Source organism: Cyprinodon tularosa, unplaced genomic scaffold (genome assembly GCF_016077235.1).
Source record: "Cyprinodon tularosa strain WSP-4 unplaced genomic scaffold, ASM1607723v1 ctg182, whole genome shotgun sequence".
NCBI classification, from domain to species: Eukaryota; Metazoa; Chordata; class Actinopteri; order Cyprinodontiformes; family Cyprinodontidae; genus Cyprinodon; species Cyprinodon tularosa.
The window spans coordinates 894,165-916,160 of record NW_024038624.1 but is presented as its reverse complement, the minus strand read 5'-3'; the positions used below and the strand labels follow the sequence as shown (position 1 = coordinate 916,160).

Here is a 21,996-nt window from a genome sequence, read left to right as displayed (position 1 = left end):
AATCAGAATTGGGGCGGGTGGCACTTAGCTGAGTTAAAATAATCTCTCTATTCAACAAGTTGTAGTAGATCCGTGACCATCCTCAGAGGCCCACATCCAAGTCATTGTGAGAAACTCTGTAAACCTCCCCCAAGCTTTCCGGCGTCTCTGCTCCCATCAGCTGCCTTTATTGTCATGGTAATGAATCAGTTCATGCATAAACTACTTGGTCAAGTTAGTTGATGAGAGATTACCAAGAAAATGAAGAAGGGGGTTTCCATATATCACATGGCAAGAATGTATCATTCAGCTAAAGCTTAAGGAATATTTAGTGCCACTCAAGGCCCTGTAATCTACAATTCTACTTTGCCACAAATTCACATCTAAAAGTAATGTCTTGTTTTGTATTTTGCTGAAACAAAATTTATTTGTAAAGTGAACACACACTGAATTTTTAGAAATGTTTAGAAATTTACTTTCTAGTTTTGGCTTTGTGATCTCAGAAGCTGAGAGAAAAAGACCATCCAAAAATTTGCAGTGCTGTAAACCTGTGTGTTCTGCGGTTGGCAGATCTCCAGTTGTTGAAATCTCTTATCATCTCCTGGGGGGTCTGTACTGAAATAAAGACTATATGTACCCCTGACGGCCCACAAACCTTACTCCTATGGCTGCTAATTCTTACAGGTTGGCCATAACAATCTCCCCCTTTGTCACAGTGCAGGACTTGGGTAGACTTTGAGCTCAGCATGTTGCAATTGATAGAAAAATATCATACCTATGGACAAATCAGAGGGCCCCAAAAACAGGGCAGCATCATCCTGAGATTTGAATCCAGGACCTCTTTCCTGCACTGCAACAGTGCTTACATCTGCCCCACTATAGAGCCTCCCTTTTAAAAGTTTATGCATTTTCAAAATCTTAAGTTTATTACTTCTCTTTTTTAAACTGTTGCCAGTTATTTTATTGATTCAAGCCATGAATTCACAATATATCAAATTGCAATCACAGTACTGCTTTGTGCACAGCTGTGACTGCTAAAATCTGCTTGGATGTGATATTCTGGTGCATATTTAATATATGCAACAAGTTACCATCCAATATATGGAAGGTAGCTTCCCCTAATACCCAGATAAAAGTAGGTAAAGAGAATAGTCAATAAAAATCTGGGTCAATTCTAATGTTCAGCAATATTTAAAATGATATTAATTCGATTTTGTGTATTTCTAGAGAATAAAGATTTCTAAAAATGTTTAAAGACAGACTGACTCTATGCAGGTAGACCGGCCTGTCGGTTATGGTGGGCAGATGCTGTATTTGTTTTTGGACAAACAGGTTTTAATAATAGGCTTTAGATCTTTAGATTTTAGGGCCAAGATTTAAATTTAGTTTAGGTTAGGTGATAATTTTTAGGTTTTGGGGCAGCGTCAAGATTATGCTATAGAAAGGGTTAAAAATAAATGCAAATCAATGAATTTTTACACGGTCCTCACAACATGTAGTAAGATGAGAAGGTGTGTGTATAGCTGAAGCCTGAACTGAAGCTGTCGGCTCACCTTTCTGTGGCAGGGGTAGAATTTCAACATACAGAGTACGCCAACAGCAACCCTATAAGGAATTTTGGTCAGCCTCTAAAACTGAAAGGTGGTGTGCTGTTAGACGCCTTCCACAGACAGTTCATGGATACGTTCGATAAAACCAAACTGCTGGAATTGAAGTGGAATTTATATGTGCTGATTTTCTTATATGGTTACCAGTTACTATTTCTTTCCTGAATGTATTTCTATTCTGGAATAATTTTTGGGCTGAAAAAAATTATTATTAATTATGTTAATTATGTTTAATTGGTTATTGAAATAACTGTTAAATAATTAAGTAACGGATTAATCATTAACTGGAGCATAAAGACTTTAAAAATATTATTAGCTATTATAGAAACCCAGATAGAGCAGTAATTATATTAAAATTGTTAAAAATTTATACATTTTTGAATTCAAGAAAATTAAAATTTCAAAATGCTCCATTTGTGGATTAGTTTTAGCTTGTCCTAATTTTAATTATGCATAAAATCTTAAGGAATATTTTTCTAATTGGTTATTAATAGTTTAATTGAAAATTTACTTCAATTAGCTTTATAATTATTTGTTGCAGCTGTAATATTTTCTTCATACTTTAAAGTTTAAAGGAGCACTGTGTAACTTTTATCTACTAGGAGCCCTAGACCTGGAATTTCTAGGTTTAATAATAATAATAATAATAATAATAATTGAACTTTATCGATCTCACATTGGAGAAATTTGCTCTGCACCCATCCCCTTGGGGAGCAGTGGGCTGCCATTGTGGGGTGCTTGGGGAGCAGTGTGTTTAGCACCCCTGAAGACCGCTGGTCACAAAATGAACCAGTCTTCCTTGGTGTTTTTGGAATCTGTTATCAGACCATTTTAGACCATTAGTCATGAAGTTACTGGTAATGATGAAGAATCAGTCACTCTCTTCATAATATCCTGCATCAGAAAACCAGAAATATGTCTGATCAGGTAAGGATTAGATCTTATTATTGGCTATCAACAACTTTTAGCTTAGTTAGCCGTAGTGTTTAATGGGAGCTCAGACTGACGTGGGTCAAATGACCCATTCAGCGATGGATCAGGCCCTCTCAAATTACATACGAGTTTTTTTGTTTTTGTTTTTTTAAAGAGCAGCCAGAAGGGAGCATCAATACGTAGCAAGTGCTGAATATTTACCGGAAATACCATCGAATACATCTCAAATGAGCTAATAGCAGGGTCAAAGGTTACTGTGTTAATTTAAAAATCTTTCTGAAAAAGTTACTGAAAATAAGACTTTACCTGTTTGTTTAGTATTTAGTGCTGGTGAAGATTCTCAGTCATCCAGGTCATAGTCATTCCAAAAAAGTAAAAAAAAAACACTGGAGTTTGTTTTCAAGTTTGAAGACGCTTCAGTTCCCATGCAGGCAGCTTTTTCAATTCAAAATGTCAGAAATAGCGTTGAGTTTGAGGCTTTATATAGTAGGCCAAAAACTTTTTTTGGCTTAGAAAACATGCAAATTAAACCAGAAGAACAGGTCTGCCTCTTAGGAATGGAGAATCATTTGGGTTCTTTGTTAGCCTGCAATACCCAATACTGGGCTATGCCTCTGAAATGGGGGTCGTTAGGGGCAATTGTTGGCCTGGCTGACCGGGCGAGATGTTTTTGTCCCCTGCATGGGGGTGGGGGTTAAGAAGGTAGTGGGAAGGACTCAACTCAATTGCTGCGTTTTTGACAGCTGAAACCCGAGTCCACTCCCTCTGTTTAAGGTTGATTTTTCTTTCTCAACATGGCTTCCTTCACACCCCTTTCAAACCACCTGTCTTCTTTGTCCAAACTGTGAACATTCTGGTCCTCAAAAGAATGTCTTTTGTCCTTAAGGTGTAGATGTACATGCAAGTCTAGTCCCAAAGAGGTCACTCTTCTGTGTTGGGCCATGTGTCTGTGGAGAGGTTGTTTGGTTTCTCCAATATAAAGACCAGAGGATTCCTCACTGCATTGAAATGCATACACTACACCATTTAATATTTAGTATTACTAAGGTATTGGTATTAATAAGGTTTTGCTGCAGAAAGAAAGGACAATTTGAAGGTTGAGCCTTTCTGTCAGGCTTAGAGGCTTTTGGAGGCTTTATAAGAAGGCCCTTTGCCTCACACACACAAAAACAATTCTAATTAGGTTTCATAAGGATATTGTTTTCCTGTCAAATATGTAAAAAATGACCTAAGAAGGACCAAAAGCAGAGGGAGACCTCTTTGAAAATCACAATAGTATTTGTGGTGTTTTTATTTCTCTTCTATTTACATCAGAAATAACTTTTGTGGAAAAGTGACTGATTGTGCTTGCTTAATGTTTAATCTGATGAAATTCCTCTCAGATTACATTCTAATGTCTGATTTTTCTTCATAGAGCAGTTTGTATGTGCCTGTGTTGGTAGCAAATGTATGTGTGGCAATTCCCGAGCTTTTCTTAGCATTCCAGCCATTCCCCTGGTACCTGGCAAAGGGTCTGTTCTCCTCAAACAGGGTATTTTTAGGTCTTGAGAAGCAGCTGGCTCTGTCTGCGGCTTCACGAGGAGTCCAAGCGTCTGTTTACTAAAAAATGTGGTGAGGCAGACGTCCAAACACACCCTATTAGTAACTGTGTGGCTGTCTGAGTGGGTCTTATGTGGATTATTGAGTTATGTAGACAGGTGTAGGTTTGTGAAATTATAGCACTGATGGATGTGACGTGATGATAGTAGGTCTATTAAATTTGCTTGGTTGAAAAGGTAGCTTTCTGGTTCCCTTACATTTTCTACTATTTTAAATTAGGGCTGTGAGAAACAGTAATTTTAGTAATCGATAGATCCTATGATTTAGTAATCTGATTTTAAAATAATCACATTCAGCAGATTTTTTGCTAAATTTTAAGGTTACTTTACGGTTAATAGGAATACTTGGAAAAAATGCACACAAAAAAAAAAATCCCCAAAACAATTTTTTTTTTTTTTTATTAGAAAATAAAAAGGAAGCATCTGTGGCTAAGAAAATGTTTCCAAAGTCAATAAGTTTAAAAAACAGCCATAGAAAAAACCCATAAAGTTTAACTGGCATATTATTTTGTGGATTTATGTTCTATTTTTCTTTAGTTTGGCAGATTCTGTGTATGTGTATATATTTTATATTTTGGCTAGAATATATAAAAATAAATAACCATGTACATTCATTGATATGCACTGTGCCGATTTATCGGTTGGGCTCTATTAAAAAGTATCCTTTTATTTAGAACAGAACTCTCTTAGATTTCCCAAGGGAAATCTAAAAGCACCAAATAAATACATAAATGCATTTATTTGGTGCAAAAACAGAATTAAAACATAACACACTAATCAAAAAGTTTAAATCAACTGATTTAAATTTCGGCATAACTGCTCACAGCTGCACTCTCCTCTGTTTTGTACAGTATGATCCTGCTGACCAATTAAAACAAAGCTGTGCAGAAAACTGGGGTAGCATTGAATAGCAGTCAGAGCTAAGCTGCGGCTATCAAACCTTTTTTTTTCTCCTTTTTTTAAAGTTTAAAGTGAACCTATAACCTTTTATTAATTTTTCAATTTTATTTTTTTTTTACTTTGTATTTAACAGATTAAGAAGAACTGAATCTGACATTTCAAACATGGATGGATTTAATATTTTTCTCTAGAAGCATTAAATCCTGAAGGTCTTGTAGAAAGACTGCGTTAGTGAGGCGGATCATTACTTGGTCGCTGAAGTTCAGCTCGACCTTCCCAGTGTCCACACTGCCTCACGCCAACCGCTGGAGATGGACTCAAAATCCCAATGACCTACAAGGATAACTGGATATAGAGGATGGATCCATTTCTGAGATTAATATCTTAACAGAAATTTATATAAAATAACTGTGAAACAAGGTTTAAAATGACATTTGAATTTTCTACGTGTAGGCACGTATTAAAAAGTGTTTGAATATCGAGGCTAATGCATTGACCTAACATTGTGTGGTTTGTTTCTGATCAATGATTTATTGGAAACCTTGGAGCTACTGATTACGCGGTCTCTCTAAGAACAGTAGATATATTTTTGTTCAAGCTAATGGATAATTTACATAAAACTTAAGGTGCAAAATCTGCCTTTTTAACCACAATTATTGTGCAATTTAAGTCTCTGGGAGTCTAGTTTAATTTAGTCTATCCAGGTCGTATTATTTTATTTTTTTATCTTTTCAGTTCTTATTCCCTTATTACATTTGTTTATTAATAACCCCAGTATATTTTCCCTGAAACTTGAAACAAGGTCATGGTCTTCTAGCTTATTGATTTTGCAAAGCCGGTGTTTCTTAATTCTTGAAGCGATTCCTCTGCTTTAAGCTCAAGCAGGGGCCAATTTAGGAAATTTGCGTCCCCAGGCAAAGACAGGCAGGGGAATTGAGAAGACAAAACATAAAACAGACCCATTATACAGATACAGAAATTTTAATGGGATAGACATACATTACTTGTTCTATGTTTTGTCACTCTATTCTTGCCCCTTTTCTTGTTGTTTTCCTCTCTGTTTTGTACTCAGCTGACTTTTCATGCTGTCTCAAAAGAAATGAAAGATTTTTTCCAAGCACCAAGCTCACTTAGCTGATTGCTCCTTCCTGTGTTTCCAGCTGAGACACACTGAATATTATAAGCATTCTGATTGCATTTCAGCCAAAGGATTTTTATCAAAATCATAATTAATGTGCACAAATAAGGAATAGCTGTATTAACCATACATGTAAAAGGAGTTTTATGGGCCCCCTAGTATATGCCTAGTGTTGCCTAATGGTAAATCCGCCCCTGAGCTCAAGGATGCTGAAGGTATAAATGGATAATTCAAAATGTTCCACTGTTTGGTAGATTAACCCCAAAAATCCATTGCAAATTATAAATGCAGTAAAATCCTGTAGGATCACGCAGCAGGTCTTGATGCTCAGTTAAAATTTTTCGCTGAAATATATTTTTTTCTCGTTACTGTCTTGTTCATACTACCAATTAAATGCAGCCATTATGTAGGCAAAGCAACCCACACATGCAGAAGAGCATCTTTGTGAAGGCAAACACACTGTTTAGGGAGGTAATGATGGATGTGACTGTTGGAAGTGTTCGATAAAGCTTTTATCTAAAAAAAAAAAAAAAAAAAAGCTGCGGTTTCTGTATTATTATTAAAGTCTTGAGCAATGGGAGCGGACTGTATCATGGCACCATCAATAATAAAGAAGGGAGGTAAGAAAGAAAAAATAGTAAATATGCTAACAACATCATTAACAACCTGGTATATGCATACATTGGAAATGATATAAATAATGACTTCCTTACAGAGTTAAATTCACTTAGTTTAACAGAAAATGGCATTATTTAATTTTAAGCTCTGAAGTTTAGTTTACTGTTAAATATTTCTACTTGCAAACTCCCAAGAAGCAGTGATAAGGTTACATACACCAGTAATTTAAAGGAATAGTACACCCAAAACATGATTAGCCTTCATTTTCTACTCACCCCCATGCTGAACAAAACTCTGGAGTACTTTTTTGATATCTCAAATGCATCTGGAGATCTGGGAGGCTTCTTGCTGTCTGCTGACATTCAAATAATGGAGGTCCATGGCGCCCGAGACAGAAAGGTCCATAAAAGTCCACAAAAACGTGTCAATATTCCTCCATACTGCTCGTCCAATGTAATCCAAGTGTCCTGAGTGGGTAGCATCCAGAATTTACTCGAAACGAAGTCATTTAGAATGTTTTTAGAGCCTAAACAGTAGTGTATAGGATTTCCTAATAGCGCCCCCATGCGCGCTCACGATTCTACGGAAGCCGGCAGACCAAACCGGAAGTCAGCGTCAGCGCATTCAGCTCGGCAAAGAACTCATGCTCTTCCTCAACACTGAAGTCCTCAGACATTTTTCTTTCGTTGTTTCTTTCTTTGCACAGGTAAACAGCACATTTCTTCTTCTACGCTTGCATTACTGGCAGAGCAGACGCTGACTTCCGGTTTGGTCTGCCGGCTTCCGTAGAATCGTGAGCGCGCATGGGGGCGCTATTAGGAAATCCTATACACTACTGTTTAGGCTCTAAAAACGTTCTAAATGACTTCGTTTCGAGTAAATTCTGGATGCTACCCACTCAGGACACTTGGATTACATTGGACGAGCAGTATGGAGGAATATTGACACGTTTTTGTGGACTTTTGTGGACCTTTCTGTCTCGGGCGCCATAGACCTCCATTATTTGAATGTCAGCAGACAGCAAGAAGCCTCCCAGATCTCCAGATGCATTTGAGATATCAAAAAAGTACTCCAGAGTGTTGTTCAGCATGGGGGTGAGTAGAAAATGAAGGCTAATCATGTTTTGGGTGTACTATTCCTTTAATCCAGTTCTGTCAGTAGCAAACAAAATAGACCAGTTTTCTACTTTCACTGTAGCTTATTTGCTCTTTTAATTCTAAAGGTTGAACATCCCGCATCTCTTTTTAAAAGTACCTGGTCAGTTGGCTCCTTTCTGACTTGGCACTAACAGAAGGTATCTGTCTGTTTAATTTGTACCTCTGCAGGGGGAGAAAAATGCCGGCTTTGACGTGCTCTACCACAACATGAAGCATGGCCAGCTGGCAACCAAAGAGCTGGCCGAGTTCGTCCGAGAAAGGTTTGTGTAGAGGGTGACTCAGTGATGGGAGTGCAGGGTGAAATCTGACTCCTAAATCTGCATTTGGAGTAAAAGACGAGGGTTTGAGCCAAGAATGGATGATGTACCTATTGGAAATGGGCTGTTGGGTACATCTGCTGATTTAAGTGAAAGTGAGGACCTGTCACTAGCTTACAAAAAACACAATATATCCACTATTCCCTTTTAGCACTATTGAAATAGTCTCTGACCTCTGACTCACGTCTTAACCCCTATTATATGCCACTAAAGTACATCAGGTATTCTGAGAAATCTAATTCATGTGGAGAAGCTCATTGCAGTATTTGGATGTTTATTGTGCCAACTGTACACTTCCTCTTCCACCTCATTTAGGTCACAGTAAGTAGTTGCAGCAGACCAAGTGTTCTTGTAATAAATCAAAGATGGAATTAAGATTTTTTTTTTTCAACTTTTAATCCTGTATCACAGAGTAAAATATTCTACAATGAATAAATATGTTATATTACTTTCTTTTTTACTGCTCAGAAGTCGGCAACTTCATATTCCAGAGAACTAGTTTTTCCCTCTTGCTACCAATTATTTTTAAGGATTATCTTATTAAATGACAGGTTTTTCTTAACTAATGTAGTTGAAGACTTGACCCCCTGGTTCCACTAAATGTAGAGGATGTCGCTCTTTTTGCCAGCCGCTCTATTCCACCAGGGGTGTTTCAAGTTGAACAGTTAATCTTGGATCACACGAGGATTGGGTTATTGTGCATTAGTGATGCTTAGATGGAACAGTAAGCGGTAAAGTAGATATTCGGCCTGTTATAGTATTTATATTTTTCATTTTATAGAAAAACAAATCTAATGTTAAAAAAGAAATATTTGAGGAAAAATGAATTCCCAACTCAGTGATAAAGCTTCTGCCGTCTGTCACTGTTCTTCTGTCCTGATAAAAACATTTAAATGAAACCTGCTTTCCTTATTGCCCAGATACCTTAAAGCTTTGCTCAGTTGCTGACTCAGTTCTGTGTTTGTTTCTACTTCAATGAAAACTATAACAGGAAGCATCACTTTAAAAATTGGTGCAATCCTTTCAGGTTTCCTTTCAAAGTATTTTCTTGCAGAAATCTTCACATTCTTCATCTGAATTTAGATATGGTTGGCATATTATTATTTAAAACATATTTTTATGTCTTTAATCCAGCAAAAGTTGAATTGGGAATATTTAATTTTTGTATATATAGAAAACAGAAATTCTTCCTTTAACATTAATATTAAAGCCTCAGCTTTTATCACTTGTAGTCAAAGTAAAATTGTTGTGAAGTTTTATTGTCTAACAAAAAAATCTACTGATTTAAAAAAAAATATATTATTCCAAAGGACTTAATTTCTACCAACTTTTCAATTAAGGTTTGAATATACACTGCTAAAAAAATAAAGGAACACTTTGAAAACACATCAGATCTCAATGGGGCAAAAAAATCATGCTGTTTATTTATACTGATGTGGACTGGGTGATGTGTTAGGAACAAAAGGATGCCTCATCATTTGATGGAAAGGAAAATTATCAACCTACAGAGGGCTGAATTCAAAGATTACAGTGAAACAATGATGCGGCAGGCTAGTTCATTTTGCTGAAATTTAATTGCAGCAACTCAAAATGGTATTCAGTAATTTGTATGGCCCCTCTGATATACTGTTTAGTGGTGGTGGAGATGCTTACTTCTCATCCTTTCAAACTTTTGCTGCAATTAAAGTAAAATACGCAATATAAGTAAACATAAGCAATATTTTAAACCAACAGAGATTGGCATCTACCGTGAATTGACAGATCATCTTATTAAACCCCCTTCTTATTTTGTCTTTAGGCTTAAATCCTTGTTGTAGGAAGTAATTGAATAAATGATCATCCAGTTAAAATAGCCACAAAGGGATAGGAATAGACTAGGGCTGCAACTAATGATTATTTTTTAAATTGATTAATCTGTTGATAATTAAAATTTTTTATTAATCGATTAATAATCTGATAGCCAAAGGTTCTTTAAAAAAAGATTTTTTTCTAAATTAAACCAGGTGACGTTTAAGTGGAGTTCTGCGTAGAGCTAATGAGAGACGAAAAAGTTTATTTAAATGTAAAATGTTTTTATATATATATATATATATATATATATATATATATATATATATATATATTATTATTTTTTTTTTTTTTACAATTTTGGTATAATTCCTGATCTAAGTGGGTTGCTCTGTCAGTAAAGTTCATGTTTTACAGTCTGTATACTCAAGTTAATGATTAATCCATTACTAGATTAGTAATGGACTAATTAGAATTAATAATCGATTAATCACTATTAATTTGATTTATTTTTTCAGCCCTACAATAGACTTTAAGGTTTCAGTTGACATTTGGTCAGTGTGAAAGCCATCATGTGAATTTCATTTAGATTAATTTGTGGTTTTGTTCTATATATTTTTACTCAAGTCTGATTTTAGATCTTATATAATTATCTTCTTAAATGTATTTTTTTGTGATAAAGTAATCTTTTACATGGTTATTTTTCTGTTCAAAAAAAGCATGAAGTGCTTTTGGTGTAGAAAAGCTTTTATTCTGCTCAAATGTGTTTTTAGGGGATTCAGTTAGTTCTTAAATGTGTTTGGACTTTATTACTCCAATGGAACATAGCTGTGGTCCTAAACATCAAAACCATAAAGTGTTTTCTTTTTGCTTCCCTCAGTCTGACAGTTATAATTTTCCCCTGACAGTGAAACTCTTCCACTAATGTCAATAAATCAGTAGTTGGTTTATTTGTAAAGATTTAGGTTTCCACTTTTGACTCTCCTACTTTGTTCATTGAAATCAACTGAATTCAATTTTCTTTAAAAAGATCTTTTTGCATCTCCCTGATTTACAATATTGGATTATTCTTAAATCAATAAACCATGTTATTTTTAGCTTTTCTACTTGCATAACGGTGTTTTTCTCTTAATCTTCTCCAGTGTTTGTAGATATCTAGAAATGAAAGGAACAGAAATGTTCATATTACTGTTAAAGATGGACCAATCCAGCCTTTTCATATCCAATCTAGTAGCAATACTGTGTCTGAGCTGTTACTACCGTTGAATTAATTAATGAACCGTAAATCTAGCTGTATGAGTGAATAAATTTAAATAAAAAAGGTAATTGTTTAAATCCCCATTAGCTGCTCTGCGTAAGGAGGTAAGTGCAGTTTGATACAAACAATTAAAGTGACTAGAAGGCTCTAACTGTATAGTATATGAAGTAATAAAGAAAAAAGATGACCGTATCGTAATGCTGGATTGGCTCATTTATTCTATATCCAACCAAGTTATTTGCTCAGTATCAGAGCTAGGGCTGCAACTAATGATTATTTTGCAAATCAATTAATCTGTCGATTATTGTATCGATTAACCGATAAACAATCTGATAGCCAAAGGTTCCTTAAAGAAGACTTTTTGTTAAATGAAACCAGGTGAAACTTAGACTTTTCCACTTGAGGAGTTCTGGATAAATTTTTTTCTTACATGCAAAAATATTTGTTTTCTTTTTTTTTTTTTTCTTTTTTTTTTTTTTACAATTTTGTTTAATGATTAATCAATTACTGAATTAGTTGACTATTTATTTAAATCTATTATTTTAATCGATAAATCAGGATTAATTGTTTCAAACTCGATCAGAGCCGACATCCTGTCTCTAATTTCTCTTATTCTAAAACATAATCTCTAGAAACAAGATTTCATATTTTTTTTCTTATTCAAGCTCTATTAGTTATTATAATGTTAAACTGCACAATGTTTACTATTGCAAAATTTTCAGCATGCGGGACTGGAAACCTAGATATATTAGGCTTCAGTTATTACAAAAAATAAGAAATAAAAAAAGGAACAAAATTTCTTTAGGAACATAGTGTTTTTATTTGACTGCTTATGGAGGAGGCTTCCCTGCTATCAGTGCAAGGAGTTGGTAAACTCACAGTTCTGCTCCTGATATAATCCTGACATTGATTCAAAACACCTGTCTGCATTCCTCACTGGGGGAATTCACATTTCTGTTTGACAGCAGCATACAGGGAAAATCAGTGGTGAGGAAATGAAACAGAAGCACTTTAGTAGCACAGTGTGATCCAGCCGGATCTGGGAAGGCATCCGTTTTGGTGTACTTCCTCCCCACTCTTTCTTCCTTTCTATGCTTCCTGAAAGCTTTTGTTGTAGAAATGTTTATGAAATGGTTGGTTGGGATTACCTGAGATTCATATTGCTCATGTAAAACAAATCCTGGGGCTAATCATGCTTGTAAACAAGTAAATACAACCAAATTACCCACTTTATCAGCTTTCAGTATATGTTTAAGATATAAAACTGATGGATTGATGTCAGTCTGACCTTAAAAAGTTCAAGTTCCTTTGGAGTAAAAATAAAAATCCAGATTTTTCAAGTAAATTTTCCAAATCGGTTTATTGCCTATCACTACATGAGGATGACATTTTCAGCTATTTGAGTATCATATATAAGCATAGTGAGCTTGGCCCACTTTAATAGCATTTCTTGATCAAATGATGACCTTTTTAAGACTGTTAGTGTTTTTAAGTGCCTTATAAAAATAAAGTAGAAGTGTATTATTTAAGATTTTAACTGAAACCTCAGTAATCTTTGTATTCCTGTAACTAAAGTTATGAACTCATTATAGAATAAGTTTATTTGGAAATGTTGGCCACCTTGAAGGTCAATTAAAGCAAATGTTTTCTAGAGCATACACACGGTGATCTCTCCTGCTCTTTCCAAGCCTGAAAAAAAAACAAGAATAAAAGGTTACGTCCGCAATTAGTTTCTTTAAAGCAGCTCATGACTATCCTCTCTTTTAAAGATGATAGCTAGAAGCTTAACTTCTTCCGGCCAGTAGGTGGCGCACTCACAAGTCGCCCACTCTTGTTTTCAATTTGCCAGCTTATTCTGATGAAGACCTGAGTATTTGTGGTGCTTTTCATTTTTTTATTTGAGCTTTTCTGTTTTTAAATTCCGTATCATACTAAATTGTTTGATTTACCTAAAGCAAGGTTGTAACCTTGTGATGAAAGTTGGTGGGGAAACTCTAAGGGTGGCGGCTGATGGACCTACAGTTACTCAACCCGAACACTTTCATTAGGTTTTTGTATTTTCCAAAAATTAGCTCAAACATATTTATTGAATGCTTTGCTATTGTTGAGAATACAAGAAAACCATAATACACTGATATATTAATAGATGTTAGAGAGATGCCTTTTAGTGCATTACATATATAGGGCCCAAAAACATTCATGTATAAAAAAAAATGCAATTTCAATTCCATCCATCCAGAAAAATATGGCTATGCTGTATTTTAATATTAACAATAGAAAAAAACGAGGAGTATACTTTAAGCTATTGGGCTTTGTACTTTTTTTTCTCTCCTGCAGGTTTCTCTAAGGGCTGCTGCTGTAGTGCTGCTGGAATAAAGCATTCGAGAATAAGTCATTTGTGTTTCTAGCTTACTGAACCGCCAACCTATACTGTCATTTGCATAGATTTCTTGTTTTAAAGGCAGGAGAAAAGGATGCAATTATTTCATGACATCCTTTTAATTAATGTCTAAAAACAGAACCCTGCAACACTGCCTCTCTATTCTGGGCTCTTATGTTTGTCAAGTCTTGCTATTGAAATTTTAAATCCATGATGTTACTCATCTGAAAAATGGTTTGCAATAAGGCGATGTACTATGGTATTATTCAGTATGTAAATAATCACAAAATATGAGCGTCAATTATTCGTGCTTCTATTAATTGAGCAAAGCTGCAAAGCTACCCCAGACCTTTGGGCACCACCTCTGGGCATGTTCTCATTTTCCTGGAATGCTGGTAGTTTAATTCCAGATCTGCTGCGGCAAACACCTTCCAAAAAAGTCCCTTTTTAGCTCAGAGATTTCTCCAAAAGGTCAAGTTGTTTTTTGTCGATTATAAGACCCTCTGGTCTCATGGTTTTGCCCATGGATGACATTTTTCTCCGGTCTTTTGTTGCATCTTTATTAAACAGTAACCTTCATTGGGATGGGTGAGGTCAGATGTTCTTTTGATGCTTTTCTGGGTCTTTTTGTGACTTCTTGAATTAACTCTTTGAAGTTATTTTTGTAGGCCAGGAGAAGGTTCATTACTGCTTCCTGTTTCATTTAGTTGTGGTTATCTGTGTTTTATTGGATTCCAAATATTTTATAAATAGCCTTGTTTTTTTCCCGACTTTGTTTTCATTTTTTGTCCTGCTTTTAAAGTGCTTTAGATCGGAATGCGTTTCTCTGAGATCTTTTTGCCTCATGCTGTCAAATTAGTGCTGTTTAATTTCTATATCCTTAGTCTGTCAATAATCAGGCCAGGATGTGGGCTGAACAATAAGCCAATTTTAACTTTTAAAATATTTTGAATAATCCCAGCTAAATAATGATTGTATATCTATCTATTATTTTTTTTTTTTTTACAGAACTGTACAGTTTTAACGTTTTTCTGTTATCTCAGTTTCTTACACATTCTCTAAATTAGTGGTTCTGCTTGTTTGTTTTACAGGGCTGCCATTGAGGAGACCTATTCCAAATCCATGAGCAAACTGGCCAAGATAGCGAGCAATGGGAGTCAGCTGGGGTGAGTAGAACCAGAACCACACCACTATCCAGCGCTGCCATATAACCAGTTATTTCACATTTATGTAATCCTGTGACTCTTATATGGTTGCATGTGTCAGTAGGGGAACGTCTGCATCAGCTAATTTTCATGTTTGGGATTAAAGTAACGCCATTTTCTATGTTTAGTGCACGTATTTTAATGTACATGTTTATGTTGTAATTGAAGGAGGAGCAAAAGCTATTAAATCTTGATTATTACAGACTTATTACAAACGAAAACTTTCTGCTATAATGAAGATTATAAACCAGATGCTGCAGTTAGCATAAAGGCAGGGCTATACTGAAAAAAAATGTTTAATTCTTCTCTGCTTCACTCATCTGTCACCTGTCTTTCTTTGTTAACCTCTCTGCTAACTTAACTGACTTCTGTTCATTTCCTTTTTTTATGTATTTATTTTTTCATATTGGGAGTGGACATTTATATCTTCCCTTAAAATGCAAAATATCAGATTGAGCCAGATACTTTCCGTTTCTGCGGATTCTGCACACCGATGAAGCAAAGATGCTGCGTTTTATGGTCTAGAAAAAAACATTTCCCTGATCATCGGCCATTTTGTTTTTGATTTACAAGCTGGTTTGTTACCTACAAGTGCAAATAAGCAGGTAAATATGTTTAAAAAACACAGTTTACCCTAATTGAAAGACAGGGTTTGGCCTAATTACACAGCATTTTAACAACTTGAAACATAAAGGAGTGGTAAACTGAAATGAGCTGCAGAGAACCATACAAGATAGGCTAAGAAATTAGCATATTATTACCTTTGTGTTGGGCAATAAAAAAAAAAAATACTTAGTTATAGTTACTAGTTATTTTTCTCATACAAATAGTTATAGTTACTAGTTATTTTTCCAAAAAATTAATTTACTTTAATTTGAAAGTAACTTACTAAAGTAGTTGAGCAGTTACTCTTTATGATCTAAAGTGTCGCAGAATTTAGGAAACTTTCTTGTTATGGGATTGTTAATATAACTAGTAGTTCAATTAAGGAATATGAAGTGTTTGTTATTTATTAATAAATGAAATAATTAAAAGGTCTACACATCTGAAAATGGTAAAAGCTAATCGGCACTATTTTGGTGTGTGTTGTTCAACAAGTAAGTTGCAAAATAATTATGATGATGTGATCATGTTTCTTGTTAATATCAAAAAAAAAACAAGATGATTTGACATTTTACAAAAAAACAAAACAAATAGGACGGTATGATTCCAGGATTTTTTTGTGAAAAAACGTAAACCATACAAGTAAAATCATTGTAGACCTGACAAAATAAAGAATGTGTAGAGCTTCTTTAAATTTCCAGCTTCACTGCAGCAATGCTGTCTTTGAATCCTTGGCTTTGCACCATTGTCTATCATCTGTTCCTGCTAAAGTTGCGTGCGCCACATGCGCTTACACCAGGACTCTGTAGTCCTTATTTATACACTTTAAGTTAAGAATAACAAATCTGTTTGAAGAGCAGTACTGACTTACACGTTGACTTTTACAAAGTCATATGTTACAGCGCTAGTTAATGGCACTAAAATTGTTTAAGATAAGAAGATTGTATGTTTTTTTGTAAAATCTTTGAGTTTTGGATCAACAGTGTAATTTTTAAGTATGATTTTTTTTTTTTTTTTTTCCCATCAGGACCTTTGCGCCCATGTGGGATATTTTTAGGGTGTCTTCTGACAAGCTGGCTCTTTGCCACCTGGAGCTGATGAAGAAGATGAACGATCTGATCCGGGACATCAACAAGTATGGAGACGAGCAGGTCAAAATTCATCGCAAGGTATGTATCTGGAATAAAACCATCACCTTTGCTTCATTCTTGTAGAAATTATATCAATCTGAAGACAAAGCCATAATTTCTTTAATGTTTCCAAGGACATTCAGTTGTTGTCTTGTCCTTTTAAAGCCTTAAGTGCAGCAACGATTTGTTTAAGATGTCCATGAAAACTGTGCTTCAACCAGACAAAGGAGGAGTTGGTTGGAACAGTGGAGGCAGTGCAGGCGCTGCAGGCTCAGAACGGCCACCTTCAGAAGTCAAAGGAAGGTTACCACACCAAGTGTTTGGAGCTGGATCGACTGAAGAAGGAGGCAGCGCCACAGAAAGAACTAGAAAAGGTTTGCCACCAGTTAAACATCCTCATAAGCATTAGCCACAGCAGTGAGCAAAAATAAAACAAATCTGTAAAATCAATTATAAGATATTTAAATTATAATGCATTTTCCTCTTAAAGACTTGCTAGTTTTTTTAACGATGAGGACCTCAGTTCTCAATGTTCCTCTGTAGTCATTTTTTTTTGTTTTTTTTTTTTTTCTTTTTATTTATGCTTTTTCAGAGTTACTCAGACAAGACAAAAGAGAAAGAGGAAAAAAAAATACAGCAAAAAAGTAAACAAGTACAACAAAAACAAAAATCAACAAGACAAAACAGTGTCGGCAAACTGGAGAACTGATAACAGGATAAAAGATGTACTAATCAAACTGTAGAGCTTATTAAAGCACGAGGCAGAGTCAGAGGGGACAACAAGTGGATCAACATAAGACATGGGATATCAATAAAAGAAGAGTGCAATAAAGGATGACAGTATTGAGATAATAATGAGTAATAAGAAAAAAAGAATAAAAAAAAAGAAAAAAGGTACAGGTCCAGAAAAGTATGAGAGTCATTTAACCCATTATTTTGAATATGTCTATTAAAAGGACCCCACACATCAAGGAACTTATCATGATTGTCTGACAAAGGGTATCAAATTTCTTCGAGATAGATACAGGACGCCATATCATTGAGCCCTTTCTTAAAGCATTGAGAGGTAGAAGATTTCCATTCCCGCAGAATAACTCATTTTGCAACCACCAAACCAAACATTAGAGCCTGCTGCAGAGACATGGGAAGAGTGACAGAGAATTTAGAGCAGCCCAGAATTACCAAATGGTTATCCGGATATAAAACTTTGCCATAAGCCTTACTATAAAATTTAAATATTCTGTACCAGAAGTCCATAAGCTTAGGGCAGGAGCAAAACATATGACCCAAAGTCCCATTATCTGATTTACATTTGTTACATGTTGGTGAGACACTGAGAAATATCTTATTAAGTTTGGTTTTAGAAAAGTGAAAACGATGGATAACCTTGAATTGAATAAGTTGCAATCTAGAATTAATGGAACAGGTTTTGATCCTTGACGCACTCAAATTCCATAACTCATCTGAAATATCGACTAGAGTGTCGAAAGCCCAGGCTTCTTTTATGATTAGTAGAAGGAGATAAACTGAAAAGATTAGCAAAGTGAGAAATTAGCTTTTTAGAAGTAAGGGGCTTTTTTATAAGCTCGAAGAAACTATGTTGCACTGATATGGTTTCAAAGTGAGGGAAATGTAGTCTGACAAAATTGCGAACTTGCAGGTACCTGAAAAAGTGGCTAGAAGGAAGACCAAATTTGGATAAAAAAGTTATTTTTGTATCAGGTCAGGAGGCATGCTGTCTTGCTGATGCCACGAATAAAGCAGAGACTTAGGGCATCTTTACATGTATTTGTTCTGTTTTTATTCTATTAATCAGATTAACTAGACTCTGCCCAAGAACATGGGGCTTCAACTAGACCCAGGATGTGATGAATAAATCTCATCTTTTATTTGGTAAACCTCCAGAAAAGAGTTAAGAATCGAGCATTACATTTACAAGCTTTGGTTATTTTTAAATTGATCCATCCTTCCTTATTTCGTAGACAGGAAAATCTTTACATTTCAAACTGTAAATGTTTTTATAAATACTTATTATCACTTCATGAACTTTCTGCAGCTTGATACGGGCATTATGATCATTTATAGTGTCAACTGGAAAAAAGAGGCCATTTCCACAATAGTTCAACCCTGACTGGAATATGTGCAAACACGCAAATTAAAAATTATTTAAATATTAAAATCTTATTACAGCCAGTAATTTGCCTTTAAAAAAAGAATCCCTCATGTTCTCATATAAACATCAAGAATAAAACCCCACCAAAAACCCCAACCATATCTAATCAAGTTACATGCAGACGTGAACCCATCAGGCCTCGGTTGATACCAGCCAGGCTGGTGCTGCAGTCAGTAGGCTTTACAAACTAAGAACAAAAATGTTAATGTTTTAAAAGTCATCACCTCTGAGTGACCTTGTTGTTCAAGAGCAGCACGTCTGAAGCCGTCTGCTAGAGCTGGACTCTGTTACACAAGTTGAGAAAAAGACCAGACACGTTGCAGATCCCACCCACCCTGACAATGAGCTGTCCCATTTCCACTGGGAAGTTGGTTAATCTGCAATAGATCCAGAGCAAGCAGACTTAAAAACAATTTCTTTCCCAGACCTTTAAATGCAGTCACCCTGTGATGACTGTCCAATGTGAAGGCAGGTTTATTTCTACAGTGGCAAACCAATTAAAAGTTCTGTTCATGAGAAAAAAGAAGAGTACATTACCCTGACATAGAGGCAACACAGAATATTTAACAGAATAAAGTGACACATCGAAATATGGTGATTACATAAAAAATATAAAATGGTTAAGAAAATAAAACGAAAGTTAGATTGAAAACCTAACTAATAATGTTTAAATAGCACAGTCAAAGATCACTCTAAGCATCTGTTGTTTTTATTTTATTATTTTTTATTTTTGCTATTTCAAAAGAATTTGCAGTGAACAAACAAGAATGATAACGAATATATTCAAAATGTAGAATGGGAACCGCTAACATACTGGTGGGGAATTACAAGAACTTAAAGTATGATTCTGAGTCTGTTTATTTCTTCCATCTCTGATTGAACAGAGCCCTTTATAATCCCAAGGAATGAGCAATTTGTTTGTTTTTAATCCCAAAACTTTCCTCCATGCATCCTTTCCATTGTGACAGTGTTAGTTACTTGTCAACCAGTTCTATGTAATGATTTTGCTTGCTTGCATTCAACATCAACAAATAATCTCAATATAAAACACCTTTTACAGCTCTCTGAGATTTATCCTGGATTAGCGGAGGATAAGAACTAAAGGTTGCTTCCAGCTGCCATTAGTGATTCACTTTTCCTCCTCACTTAAAAAAAAATATATCTTTTACTTTTTGAAGACTTCCAAAGGTTTTTTTTAGTCTTACTTTCTATATTTGTGCATTGTGGGCCAAATTCACAGGAATATCATTAATCGTCCATAATGACAACATTTTTTGGGGGATTATTTGCAGCATAATTTTAAATGTAAACTTTTAATTTATTTAATAGAACAGCTCTAAATGACGTGTATTAAGAAATATAACAAAATATTCTATAGTTATAGCAAATTATTATTTAAATTCTTTATTTTTTCCCTTTTTTATCAACTTTGTTTGCGGTTGATCAATGAAATAAGGTTATCTGTCAGCTTGGAATGGATGACATACTAGTCCTTAGCCAGTTGTTGGGAACATCTTCATTTACATTCGTCATTCATTATGTCATGTTATTGTTGACTGTTCTGCATCTACAAGGCACAATTCTCTCCTTTATGTCACCCAGAAATAAAGATCCCCTGTTATGTTTACAGACATTCAGTGTGTTGCAGCTCAGTAATCACACAATGCATTAGTTCTCCCTGAACACTCTTTGTCATAATGGTTTTGATTCATCACTATATAGGATTTAGTGTCAGCCTTGTGAGTCAGCAGCTGGATGGCTGTAATGTTCCTTTTTTCCCTCGCTAGGCGGAGCTGAAGTCTAAGAAAGCGGCGGAGTCCTTCGGGCTGTGCATCGAGAAGTACAACCGTGTGGGAGGAGAGTTCGAGCAGAGGATGAGCGAGTCGGCCCAGGTCAGCTTCGACTCTGGCGTTGTTACTCGCCTGCTGTGTGATGATGCTTTAAATGAGTTCCTCCTCTCATTGGCGTCACGCCTCTGTGACTCACCCGCCTGAAGAGAACCCCATCTCATCCATTCATGCATCATCAATAAAAGGAAACCTCGGCCAAATCTCCCCCAAATCCTAAACACCCACTTCCACCTTTAATCACTGCCTCTGTGCTTCCATGGTTACAGCTGCTGTTTCCATGGAAATATTTAACAAATCTTAATGAGCACTCCTGTGTTTTACATTTGAAATAATGAATAGACTCCTGATGACCAATTAGTGTGCAGTTATGGGTCTGGCTGTAATTTTTAGTTTTTATTCTGGTTTACCACCTTAAAAATTAGATGTTGTTTTTTTTTTACACCTTTTAATAACTTGGCTGATTTTAAGACTTGCTCGTCTTGTAAGTGTTGTTTGACATCAAAAATGGGATTATTTTTCAACCAATATTGCAATTTTGATTTAAGCCACACATGTGATTCTTTATTCCAGGGTTTTTATTTTTTTATGACCTCACAGCTTGCTTGTCCAGAGACTTTTCTGTTACGTGCATAAATTTGTTCTGTGTGGTAGCAAACTTGGTTTTGGTGTATTACCAACACCTAAAGTTCTGGAGTGAGAAAGCAGGTGTATTACACCTGTAAAAATTTATCTAACCAAAATGCAGGGAATTAAAAATGGTGTTTTGTAAAAATAAAGATTATATTACAATTTGCATTGGGTCTGTAGACACACAAGTTACAGAATAATTATAAAACGAATGGGAAGACATGATTGGTTTTAAACGTTTTCACTAATAAAGATACTTAGTCTACTTTTGTTTTCAGATCCTTTAACAGAAAAGGCCTTAGATTGGGAAAGAGGTTCTCCTTCCAGAGAGACAGAGACTCTGATTGAGGCGAGGATGCAGTGGATTGGTTCAGATCCATCTGTTAGAATGGCCTAGTCAAAGTCCAGATACAAGTCCAATTTAAAACTGGATCGTTACTGATGCTTTCCATCCTGCTTAGAGAAGCTATGTTTAGAAGAGTAAAACCATTTTTACTATCTAGATTTGTGGATCTTAAAAGTTAATATTTTTCAGATTTTCTAAGGAAAGAATCAAATATTTTCTATTTTTTCTGTTTTTGCTTGTCTTCTGTGACTGTGTTCTTGGTGGAGCAGAGGTTCCAGGAAATCGAAGAGGCTCATCTGAGGCAGATGAAACAGTTGATGAAAAGTTACTCTCACTCCATAGAGGACACCCACGTCCAGGTGGGACAGGTATGTTCCACCGTACTTCAG

The 21,996-nt window shown here is 35.4% G+C and overlaps 1 protein-coding gene across 1 annotated transcript in view; it reads left to right on the top strand.

Moving 5' to 3' along the window:
• The window catches only part of fcho1 (FCH and mu domain containing endocytic adaptor 1), an 80,239-nt gene that overhangs the window by 34,465 nt on the left and 23,778 nt on the right, over nt 1-21,996 (top strand). The window contains exons 3-8 of the mRNA XM_038282379.1: nt 8,099-8,190; nt 14,765-14,839; nt 16,509-16,650; nt 16,833-16,985; nt 20,572-20,676; nt 21,877-21,975. Of these exons, the coding sequence (XP_038138307.1) occupies nt 8,099-8,190; nt 14,765-14,839; nt 16,509-16,650; nt 16,833-16,985; nt 20,572-20,676; nt 21,877-21,975 (666 nt within the window). The remainder of the gene's footprint in view (nt 1-8,098; nt 8,191-14,764; nt 14,840-16,508; nt 16,651-16,832; nt 16,986-20,571; nt 20,677-21,876; nt 21,976-21,996) is intronic.